General features: G+C 44.5%; 1 protein-coding gene across 11 annotated transcripts in view; it reads left to right on the top strand.

Annotated features, from left to right (window-relative positions):
- Positions 1-778: 778 nt before the first annotated feature.
- LOC138651477 (voltage-gated potassium channel KCNC1-like) overlaps positions 779-12,467 on the top strand; it is a 123,297-nt gene continuing 111,608 nt past the window's right edge. For all 11 annotated transcript variants that reach the window (XR_011315499.1, XR_011315498.1, XM_069741724.1 and 8 more), the window contains exon 1: positions 779-1,453. Coding sequence is in view for 9 of the 11 variants with exons in the window: in XM_069741724.1 (XP_069597825.1) it covers positions 854-1,453 (600 nt within the window). In the remaining 2 variants the exon portion in view is untranslated. The remainder of the gene's footprint in view (positions 1,454-12,467) is intronic.

Raw genomic sequence — 12,467 nt, 5'->3', positions numbered from 1 at the left:
ACACAATTAACAGACCTATACAGAAAGCTAGGCTCCTAATTGTGTCCAATTTCACCAGTAATTACATATAACCATCAACACATCACTCATACTATATGCCATAGATGGAGAAGGCACAGATGATATGAAATTACTATTATCCCATATTGAATGCATCAGTGAAATTTGCTAAATGAATACTGTAGATATATTTAACTCTCAATACTCATGACACTTGAAAGTAGTATTAATAGGATTATTGATCATGCACCAGACTTTGATGGCCAAATACAGTACATGAAAAAAAAGAAAACAGCATAAACATAGAAACTATAAAAGTGTAGCCCATGTTGTGAATGGTGTGTGCAATGAGGAGCAGGTGTAGAGGTGCAGTCATCAACCTGGATTATAAATGATGATGATGATGATGATGATGATGATGATGATGATGATGATGATGATGATGAAAAAGAATAGTAGTAAAAATAAACCTGTCTGTTTCCTGTTACAGATTTCCAGCAGAAGCAAATCCATCTGTGGATAAAGTATTCATCCAATGTCCTTCCTTAGTCTTCCAAGCTCAATGCTAGCAGTTGGACTCCTAGGAGCTATCTAGAGATACATCTATTTTTCTATAGAGAGGTCTATAGGAAGAACTGACTATAGCTGGACCCTTCTTGCAGCTTTCAGGACTAAGTCTCTCCTTTTTGGGGAGGGGGGTGCAGAGAGTGAGTGAGGAGGATTGTGTGGATGCTGAAGCTGAGGGTGATGACGTTTCTACATTGAAGCCACACGATTCGATGTCCTGGTGAAACCTGATCTCTACTTGCGGATTTCTCCAGGAAAAAAAAAAAAAAAAGCATCCAAGGCACTTATGATCAGCTCAGTTTGTGTTTCCTCCTTCCGCGGGCGCAAGTCTGGTAACAAGCCTCCTTCCAAGTCATGTTTGAAAGGAGATATGGGCAAAAACGAGGACAGCGACAAGATTGTCATTAATGTTGGTGGCATCAGGCATGAGACCTACAGGAGTACCCTCAAAACCTTGCCGGGAACCCGACTTTCCTGGCTCACAGAGCCTGATGCCTTCAGCAACTTTGACTATGACCCCAAGACTGACGAGTTCTTCTTCGACAGGCATCCTTCAGTCTTCGCCTATGTCTTGAACTACTATAGGACTGGCAAGCTCCATTGCCCTGCGGATGTCTGCGGACCCCTTTACGAGGAAGAACTGGCTTTTTGGGGGATCGACGAGACAGATGTGGAGGCTTGCTGCTGGATGAACTACAGGCAGCACAGAGATGCCGAGGAGGCTCTGGATAGCTTTGAGACCCCTGAACCCACAGAGGAGGAGGAAGATGGGGATCTGAAAAGACTCTGCCTACAGGAAGATGGGAGAAAACTGAGCTGGTGGAAAAAGTGCCAGCCAAAAGTTTGGGCTCTTTTTGAGGACCCTTACTCTTCCAAAGCTGCCAGGGTAATGTATCCCCACTCCTTTGTTACGTACTGATCCCATTGTTTACAGTTACGCGGCCGTTATTTACAAATATTGTCAGTTCGAATTCTAAACACTGAATCTTTTGTTGACCGTTAATTCTAAACCGCAACGTTCTAAAGATACACAACGTTCTATCCGCTAAAGAAGCTGCACTTCCGCCTGTGCGCAGCAGAGGTCGCTGTCCAATTGTAACCTACAGAATATCAAAGTTTCCTAATTAATGTTATTATACATTGCTATTAACTCCTGCAGCTTTTAATGCACAATCAGTGCAATAAGTGCACCGATATGCCTGATTAGCAATATTTAACCAGTGCATGCATGCATCATAGGAGATATATAGTTGCAAAGTAGAGTGTGGGTACTACTACTAGGGAACTGGGGGAGGGCATGATGGGGACCTGCACTGCAGTGGAGATTACATGCAATGAAATCTACAGCTCACTGAATCTGCATTTGGATTTTAGCCTGTATATAAAAATCCAAAGAAAAAAGAAAAAGCAGCTGGATTATCTAATCTTGTCTCTATTAATTTCAGCTTTTGTTGAGTGCACAACTGGACAATGACTATATTTTCTGAGATAATTCGATTTGTGTCCTCTTGGAGCAGAGCTAGACACACACACAAAAAAATAATAATAATGTGATCAAGATTAAGAGACTATATTACAATGTATCTTTCTTACTGACCTATTCTCACCCACTCACTGAGCAATTTATAATGGGCATACTCCTCTGCAATATGGGAACGATTTGCGATGATAATAATATTCTGCAAATCACATTTGCCTGCAGGAAAGATATAAAAGGTCAGTTGTGCATCTACTTAGTCCATTTACAAATGCCATCATACTGGAAGCAAACGCCATGGTAGAAAATGGAGAGGAGGCATGCTGTTCCTGGCTTTCGACACTAGGGTGCGCGCTTCTTTCAAAGAAGTGAGAAACTGCAGCAAGAATTTCAGCTAACTCTGCAGATTCCCCCCCAGCCCAGCCCCCTCCTACAGCTTTCTCTTCAGATTAATTATCTATTGTCTTGTACTGTAAACCGTGAAATGATTAAAGTCCATAGCACTAGGCATAAATAATCATCCGGCAGAAGAATTAAAAACACATTTAAGGGCGTAAGATTAAATCAAAATTTAAGAACAAAAAAAAAAGTATAATAGAACTGGGCTTTAGTAGGATATGTCAGTGTTTAATCAATGCACAGAAGCCCCTGGCTAGCTATTCCAGGTGATGGACACATATATGCATTTATGCCTCTGGAAATCAGCATGTAAGGCATTTAGCAGTATTAAAATCAGGATTTTTAATTTTTTACTTGCTTTGGTGGCGTATGGATAATGTGTCCCAAACAGCACACAGTGTATATGTACAGGACTCATCTTAATGAGTGAAATCCCATTAAACCTGAAAATCTAATCTCTATGGATGTAGTCCATTGCTCCCTGTTATCAGCCAAGAAAGGGAAAGAAGAGACCAAGATTGGCTGTACTGCTCTCTGATCGTCCCAAATTAAACCTTTCTATTCCCTTTAATTAAGTTGTCTGTGTCCGATACCGGTCAGATGCGTATTGCGCGCTAAACTCGTTGCGACTGCGAGACGATTTCTCCCGCACGGCGTCAGATTGGTTTTTGAGACAGTTTTCAAATCAGAGCAATTGGCCAAAATTTACTTTGTTCAATTTAGAATGATAATTGGTCAGATCTCTGTAACCGTCAAAAAAAGAAAGAAAAAAAGGCCCGTTAAATAGTGCAGTGCTCCTTTAAGGCCTGATCTTAATGGGATGTTAGTGGTTATCTCCCAGCTTGGGAGCTGTTCAGCAATGCGTCTGTGAGTGGTCCGCGGAGCCGGGGATAACTGCAGTGCTACAACTCACAGGCTCCGCAACACAGAAATACAGGCTGTTCTGTAGCCCAAGAACCCGCACATCCTCACTGCACACTGCACATCCTCACTGCACACTGCACATCCTCACTGCACACTGCACATCCTCACTGTACACTGCACATCCTCACTGCACACTGCACATCCTCACTACATACTGCACATCCTCACTGCACACTGCACATCCTCACTACACACTGCACATCCTCACTGCACACTGCACATCCTCACTGCACACTGCACATCCTCACTGCACACTGCACATCCTCACTGCACACCGCAAATCCTCACTGCACATCCTCACTGCACACTCCGCATGCTCACTACATACTGTACATCCTCACTACACACTGTACATCCTCAATACACACTGTACATCCTCACTGCACACTGCACATCCTCACTGCACACTGCACATCCTCACTACACACTGCACATACTCACTGCACACTGCACATCCTCACTACACACTGTACATCCTCACTACACACTGTACATCCTCACTGCGCACTGCACATCCTCACTGCACACTGCACATCCTCACTACACACTGTACATCCTCACTACACACTGCACATCCTCACTACACACTGCACATCCTCACTGCACACTGCACATCCTCACTGCACACTGCACATCCTCACTGCACACTGCACATCCTCACTGCACACTGCAAATCCTCACTGCACACTGCACATCCTCACTACACACTGTACATCCTCACTGCACACTGCACATCCTCACTACACACTGTACATCCTCACTACACACTGTACATCCTCACTGCACACTGTGCATCCTCACTACACACTGTACATCCTCACTGCACACTGTACATCCTCACTGCACACTGTACATCCTCACTGCACACTGTGCATCCTCACTACACACTGTACATCCTCACTGCACACTGTGCATCCTCACTACACACTGTGCATCCTCACTACACACTGTACATCCTCACTACACACTGTACATCCTCACTGCACACTGTGCATCCTCACTACACACTGTACATCCTCACTGCACACTGTACATCCTCACTGCACACTGCACATCCTCACTACACACTGTACATCCTCACTGCATACTGCACATCCTCACTGCACACCCTCACTACACACTGCACATCCTCACTACACACTGTACATCCTCACTACACACTGTATATCCTCACTACACACTGTACATCCTCACTGTACACTGCACATCCTCACTGCACATCCTCACTGCACACTGTACATCCACACTGCACATCCTCACTGCACACTGCACATTCTCACTGCACACTGCACATCCTCACTACACACTGTACATCCTCACTGCATACTGCACATCCTCACTGCACACCCTCACTACACACTGCACATCCTCACTACACACTGTACATCCTCACTACACACTGTATATCCTCACTACACACTGTACATCCTCACTGTACACTGCACATCCTCACTGCACATCCTCACTGCACACTGTACATCCACACTGCACATCCTCACTGCACACTGCACATTCTCACTGCACATGGCACATCCTCACTGCACACTGCACATCCTCACTACACACTGTACATCCTCACTGCACACTGTACATCCTCACTACACACTGTACATCCTCACTGCACACTGTACATCCTCACTGCACACTGCACATCCTCACTGCACATCCTCACTGCACACTGCACATCCTCACTACACACTGTACATCCTCACTACATCCTCACTGCACATCCTCACTGCACACTGTACATCCTCACTACACACTGTACATCCTCACTGCACACTGTACATCCTCACTGCACACTGCACATCCTCACTGCACACTGCACATCCTCACTGCACACGGCACATCCTCACTGCACACTGCACATCCTCACTACACACTGCACATCCTCACTGCACACTGCACATCCTCACTGCACACTGCACATCCTCACTGCACATCCTCACTACACACTGTACATCCTCACTGCACACTGCACATCCTCACTGCACACTGCACATCCTCACTGCACACTGCACATCCTCACTGCACACTGCACATCCTCACTACACACTGCACATCCTCACTGCACACTGCACATTCTCACTGCACACTGCACATCCTCACTGCACACTGCAGATTATCTATCTATCTATCTATCTATCTATCTATCTATCTATAATCTATGTATCTATCCATTATCTATCTATTATTTATCTATTTATTATCTATCTAATATATATCTATTATGTCATCTATTTCTATCTATCTATCTATCTATTATCTATCTATCTATCTATCTATCTATCTATCTATCTATCTATCTATTATCTATCTATCTATCTATCTGTCTATCTATCTATTATCTATCTATCTATCTATCTATCTATCTATCTAATATCTATCTATCTATCTATCTAATATCTGTCTATCTATCTATCTATCTATCTATCTATCTATCTATCTATCTATCTATCATATATGTATCTATCCATTATCTATCTATCTATCTATCTATCTATCTATCTATCTATTATCTATCTATTATCTATCTATCTATCATCTATCTATTATCTATCTATCATCTATCTATCTATCTATCTATCTATCTATCTATTATCTATCTATCATCTATCTATCTATCTATCTATCTATCTATCTATCTATCTATCTATCTATCTATCTATCTATCATCTATCTATTATCTATCTATCTATCTATCTATCTATCTATCTAATATCTACCTATCTATCTATCTATCTATCTATCTATCTATCTATCTATCTATCTATCTATCATATATGTATCTATCCATTATCTATCTATCTATCTATCTATCTATCTATCTATCTATCTATCTATCTATCTATCTATCTATCTATTATCTATCGATCTATCTATCTATCTATCTATCTATCTATCTATCTATCTATCTATCTATCTATCTATCTATCTATCTATCTATCTATCTATCTACCCATTGACCCTCCCTGTCATTTTCACAGAACTATTACCTTAGCAGTACACCCCAATCCAGTTTCCCAGAGTTAGAGAACACATTCAGCTCTGCTACATCTGGGCAAAATGAAACAGATCCTACTTATTCTAGATGGAAAATGTCAGGAATCAATAGACAACGAGAAGGAGAGGGGGCGCCAGTCTCTCCGGACTGGTAATCTTGCAGTTTGGGGGTCATCACTCTGCCATTTGCATTACTACAGCATATTGCAGGCACATGCGGCAGATTGTAATTACCCGGTGTATCCTGAGGACTCGGTGCAAGGCTGTACATCACTTTATAAAGTATGACCAGGGCTGTGTCAAGGTTCCGTTCCCTAGAAACAATGGTGTTTTCCATTTGCAGTATCCCTAAATAAAAGGCGTTATCTTGTCCAGGGTTCATTTGTTAGGAACCTGTGGGAGAAAATCGCCTGTAGGAAGTGGCGCAGCCTCTGGGAACGTCTCTAAGGCAGCGCCGGTATTGATTGCGGATAGAGATGGATTTTTATGCGGCCCTGAATATATTTTATTCGCCTGCACCGCTGTAATAAATTATACATGGGTGCTATTGTACACATCGCGTTCCCACAAGTCACAGCGAGCGCTCGACATTGTTATCTCAGGATGCACGGTAAAGCGTCTGTGATGTGAGCCGCAGGGGTCCTTATTACTGTATTCACGGACATAGATCACATGGTGTGTCATATACCAGCCATGGACTCCTCACTGAACTGCCTCTTTTGTATGCCGAGTTCACCCAGTAGGTTTACCTGCAGTCCTATGTAAACCTCCTTTCATACTAACGCCCTGACTTCTGCTGCCCTGCGACATACCCACCTGTGAAATAATCCCAATAAGTTTTCTGTCGGGATAATGCAGCGGTCACAAATACCAGAACCTACGTTAAAAAGGGAACATACGTTAGTACTGGGAAATTTCCGCGGCAAAAAAAAAAAAAGTGCAGTAAAATCTGCAGCATAAAATTGTCATGCTGACGGATTCCAATTCCGCAGCTTCTCTCCGTTTACGTTTTTTGTTATTTTTGTTCTTAAAATCTCACCCATAACGGTAGAAAAGTGATTTTTCTGCCCCCGGAAAATATCCATAAGGAAAATTTGCGCTGTTTAAAGCACGTAGTCATAGTGTAAACTAGGTCCAGTAGAGTAGATGACGCAAATTCAAATTACACTTTGCAAAAGATTCTTTCTCACTTACAGCAATTCTTAAACTTCACTTCAAACATCACCTTTAAGTTAACTTTGGCAAAAATTTGGTGAATGTATTTTTTGAGCTGAAAAAAAACCCCCAAAAATCAAAACAATAAACTGTTCAGTGTCGGATATAGTATGCTTCTTGGCAATAATATTATTATTATAAAAGTTGAAAAACTTTGCACCGGAATTTTGGAACAAAACAGGTGCAGAAACTTTAATAAATGCAGACAGGAATAATGAGCGAAATCCCCAGATAATAAAGTAATAGGATAAACCGCTGCCACAAACTCATTCCCGCTACATATGTCAGGTATTGAAACAATATACAGTAACATTCTCTGTATAATACAGTAATTCTGCCATTTCTGTTACTTTGTGTGACACATGGACAGATAAACAGTAAACACATCCGGATGTCGGTAATCTGGATTAAGCAAAAGAAAAAAAAACATTAATCTGAAGATCTATGTAGCCGGGATTTACTGAAATACAAGGAGCGAATAATCTAAATAATTACCCCGCTCTTTTCTGTGTTGTTCACTATCCCTTCTGGTAAAGGTTTAGCGTTTCCTACTGTTATATTGCCCCCAGATTACTATGGCGCTACGTTAACGATAATCCAGAGTTATCAGAATTTTAGTGAAAATTTGCCACTAGACCAACCCCTAATATAAACTAAACTAGCTATTGAACCCGTTCTACGCCCGGGTGGCGAGCATTTATATTGGTATATGGTCTCCATCCTGTCATGTGCTGCTCCATCCTGCGTCCCCATCCTGTCATGTGCTGCACCCATCCTGCACCCCCATTCTGACATGTGCTGCTCCAATCCTGCACCCCCTTTCTGACATGTGCTGCTCCATCCTGCGTCCCCATCCTGTCATGTGCTGCTCCATCCTGCGTCCCATCCTGTCATGAGCTGCTCCATCCTGCGTCCCCATCCTGTCATGTGCTGCTCCATCCTGCGCCCCCATCCTGTCATGAGCTGCTCCATCCTGCGTCCCCATCCTGTCATGAGCTGCTCCATCCTGCGTCCCCATCCTGTCATGTGCTGCTCCATCCTGCGCCCCCATCCTGTCATGTGCTGCACCCATCCTGCGTCCCCATCCTGTCATGTGCTGCACCCATCCTGCTCCCCCATCCTGTCATGTGCTGCTGCCATCCTGCGCCCCCATTCCGTCATGTGCTGCTCCATCCTGCGCCTCCATTCTGTCATGTGCTGCTCCCATCCTGCGTCCCCATCCTGTCATGTGCTGCACCCATCCTGCACCCCCATTCTGTCATGTGCTGCTCCATCCTGCGCCTCCATTCTGTCATGTGCTGCTCCCATCCTGCGTCCCCATCCTGTCATGTGCTGCACCCATCCTGCACCCCCATTCTGTCATGTGCTGCTCCATCCTGCACCCCCATTCTGTCATGTGCTGCTCCATCCTGCGCCTCCATTCTGTCATGTGCTGCTCCCATCCTGCGTCCCCATCCTGTCATGTGCTGCACCCATCCTGCACCCCCATTCTGACATGTGCTGCTCCAATCCTGTACCCCCATTTTGTCATGTGCTGCTCCATCCTGCGTCCCCATCCTGTCATGAGCTGCTCCATCCTGCGCCCCCATCCTGTCATGTGCTGCACCCATCCTGCACCCCCATTCTGACATGTGCTGCTCCATCCTGCGTCCCCATCCTGTCATGTGTTGCACCCATCCTGCGCCCCCATCCTGCCATGTGTTGCACCCATCTTGCGCCCCCATTCTGTCATGTGTTGCACCCATCCTGCGGCCCCATTGTGTCATGTGCTGCTCCCATCCTGCGCCCCCATTGTGACATGTGCTGCTCCCATCCTGCGCCCCCATTCTGACATGTGCTGCACCCATCCTGCGCCTCCATTCTGACATGTTCTGCACCCATCCTGCGCCTCCATTCTGTCATTTGCTGCTCCCATCCTGCGCCCCCATCCTGTCATGTGCTGCTCCCATCCTGTGCCCCTGTTCTGTCATGTGCTGCTCCCATCCCGCACCCCCGTTCTGTCATGTGCTGCCCTATTCTGTCATGTGCTGCTCCCATCCTGCGCCCCCGTTCTGCCATGTGCTGCTCCTATCCTGCGCCACCATTCTTTAATTTGCTTCTCCCATCCATATGCCCCATGAGCTGCTCCATTATGGTTGATGCCCCCCATAAGATGCTCCATAGTGTATGCCCCATATGCTGCTGCCATATATAAAAAAAAATACCATACTCACCTATTGTCGCTGGGCGCCGAGTGCTGGGGGGCCTGAGCAGGCGGGGACACCGGCGCGCTGTGGGGGTCAGGTGCCGGTATCACCGCTAGCTCAGGTTCCCCAGCACTTGCTATACTCACCTGTTTGTCCCGTTCCACAGCTGCGCGCCGCCATCTTCCAGCTCCTCTGGCTGTGACTGTTCAGTCAGAGGGCGGCGCCGGTGCGCATTAAGCGCGTCATCGCGCCCTCTGAACTGAAGGTCACAGGCCGAGGACCGGGAAGATGGCGGCGCGCAGCGGTGGAACGGAGGACAGGTGAATATACTCACCCTCCTGGCGGTCCCTGACTCTCCGGTGGAGATCGCGGTGTGCGTTCAGTGTTTACGCATACCGCGATCTCCTGGGAGCGTCACTCAGTGGGGGCCAGACCGCGCCGGCGCTTGCGCTTGCGCAGTCTATAAAGGCTTCGGACAGAGTGACGCTCCCAGCGTTATATTATAGATATCCCTCGTTTGTGAAGACTAAGGCTATTTTTAAGGGATTAGTTCAAAAAAGTTTCTCTTTTTTTTACCAATAAAACGATTAATACGTAATACAGATATCAATTGATACAGAACGTCTCCCATAATACAGTTCTTACTGGTCCATAGATATCAGATCAGTTCTGTATGAAGCCTTCTATCTCTAATACTACAGTTCCTACTGGTCCGTAGATATCAGACCGGTTCTGTATGAAGCCTTCTATCTCTAATACTACAGTTCCTACTGGTCCGTAGATATCAGACCGGTTCTGTATGAAGCCTTCTATCTCTAATACTACAGTTCTTACTGGTCCGTAGATATCAGACCCGTTCTGTATGAAGCCTTCTATCTCTAATACTACAGTTCTTACTGGTCCATAGATATCAGAACCGTTCTGTATGAAGCCTTCTATCTCTAATACTACAGTTCTTACTGGTCCGTAGATATCAGACCGGTTCTGTATGAAGCCTTCCATCTCTAATATTACAGTTCTTACTGGTCCATAGATATCAGATCTGTTCTGTATGAAGCCTTCTATCTCTAATATTACAGTTCTTACTGGTCCGTAGATATCAGACCGGTTCTGTATGAAGCCTTCGATCTCTAATACTACAGTTCTTACTGGTCCGTAGATATCAGAACCGTTCTGTATGAAGCCTTCTATCTCTAATACTACAGTTCTTACTGGTCCGTAGATATCAGACCAGTTCTGTATGAAGCTTTCTATCTCTAATACTACAGTTCTTACTGGTCCGTAGATATCAGATCCGTTCTGTATGAAGCCTTCGATCTCTAATACTACAGTTCTTACTGGTCCGTAGATATCAGATCCGTTCTGTATGAAGCCTTCGATCTCTAATACTACAGTTCTTACTGGTCCATAGATATCAGACCAGTTCTGTATGAAGCCTTCGATCTCTAATACTACAGTTCTTACTGGTCCGTAGATATCAGATCCGTTCTGTATGAAGCCTTCGATCTCTAATACTACAGTTCTTACTGGTCCGTAGATATCAGATCCGTTCTGTATGAAGCCTTCGATCTCTAATACTACAGTTCTTACTGGTCCGTAGATATCAGACCAGTTCTGTATGAAGCCTTCTATCTCTAATACTACAGTTCTTACTGGTCCGTAGATATCAGACCCGTTCTGTATGAAGCCTTCAATCTCTAATACTACAGTTCTTACTGGTCCATAGATATCAGACCCGTTCTGTATGAAGCCTTCTGTCTCTAATATTACAGTTCTTACTGGTCCGTAGATATCAGACCCGTTCTGTATGAAGCCTTCGATCTCTAATATTACAGTTCTTACTGGTCTGTAGATATCAGACCCGTTCTGTATGAAGCCTTCGATCTCTAATATTACAGTTCTTACTGGTCTGTAGATATCAGACCCGTTCTGTATGAAGCCTTCGATCTCTAATACTACAGTTCTTACTGGTCCGTAGATATCAGACCCGTTCTGTATGAAGCCTTCGATCTCTAATATTACAGTTCTTACTGGTCTGTAGATATCAGACCCGTTCTGTATGAAGCCTTCGATCTCTAATACTACAGTTCTTACTGGTCCGTAGATATCAGACCCGTTCTGTATGAAGCCTTCCATCTCTAATATTACAGTTCTTACTGGTCTGTAGATATCAGACCCGTTCTGTATGAAGCCTTCGATCTCTAATACTACAGTTCTTACTGGTCCGTAGATATCAGACCCGTTCTGTATGAAGCCTTCCATCTCTAATACTACAGTTCTTACTGGTCCGTAGATATCAGACCGGTTCTGTATGAAGCCTTCGATCTCTAATACTACAGTTCTTACTGGTCCGTAGATATCAGACCCGTTCTGTATGAAGCCTTCTATCTCTAATACTACAGTTCTTACTGGTCTGTAGATATCAGACCCGTTCTGTATGAAGCCTCCGATCTCTAATACTACAGTTCTTACTGGTCCGTAGATATCAGACCCGTTCTGTATGAAGCCTTCCATCTCTAATACTACAGTTCTTACTGGTCCATAGATATCAGACCAGTTCTGTATGAAGCCTTCTATCTCTAATATTACAGTTCTTACTGGTCCATAGATATCAGACCCGTTCTGTATGAAGCCTTCTATCTCTAATACTACAGTTCTTACTGGTCCATAGATATCAGACCCGTTCTGTATGAAGC

Source organism: Ranitomeya imitator, chromosome 10, assembly GCF_032444005.1.
Source record: "Ranitomeya imitator isolate aRanImi1 chromosome 10, aRanImi1.pri, whole genome shotgun sequence".
NCBI classification, from domain to species: Eukaryota; Metazoa; Chordata; class Amphibia; order Anura; family Dendrobatidae; genus Ranitomeya; species Ranitomeya imitator.
Note: the sequence above shows the minus strand (reverse complement) of the source record. Positions and strands in the feature narration are given on the sequence as shown.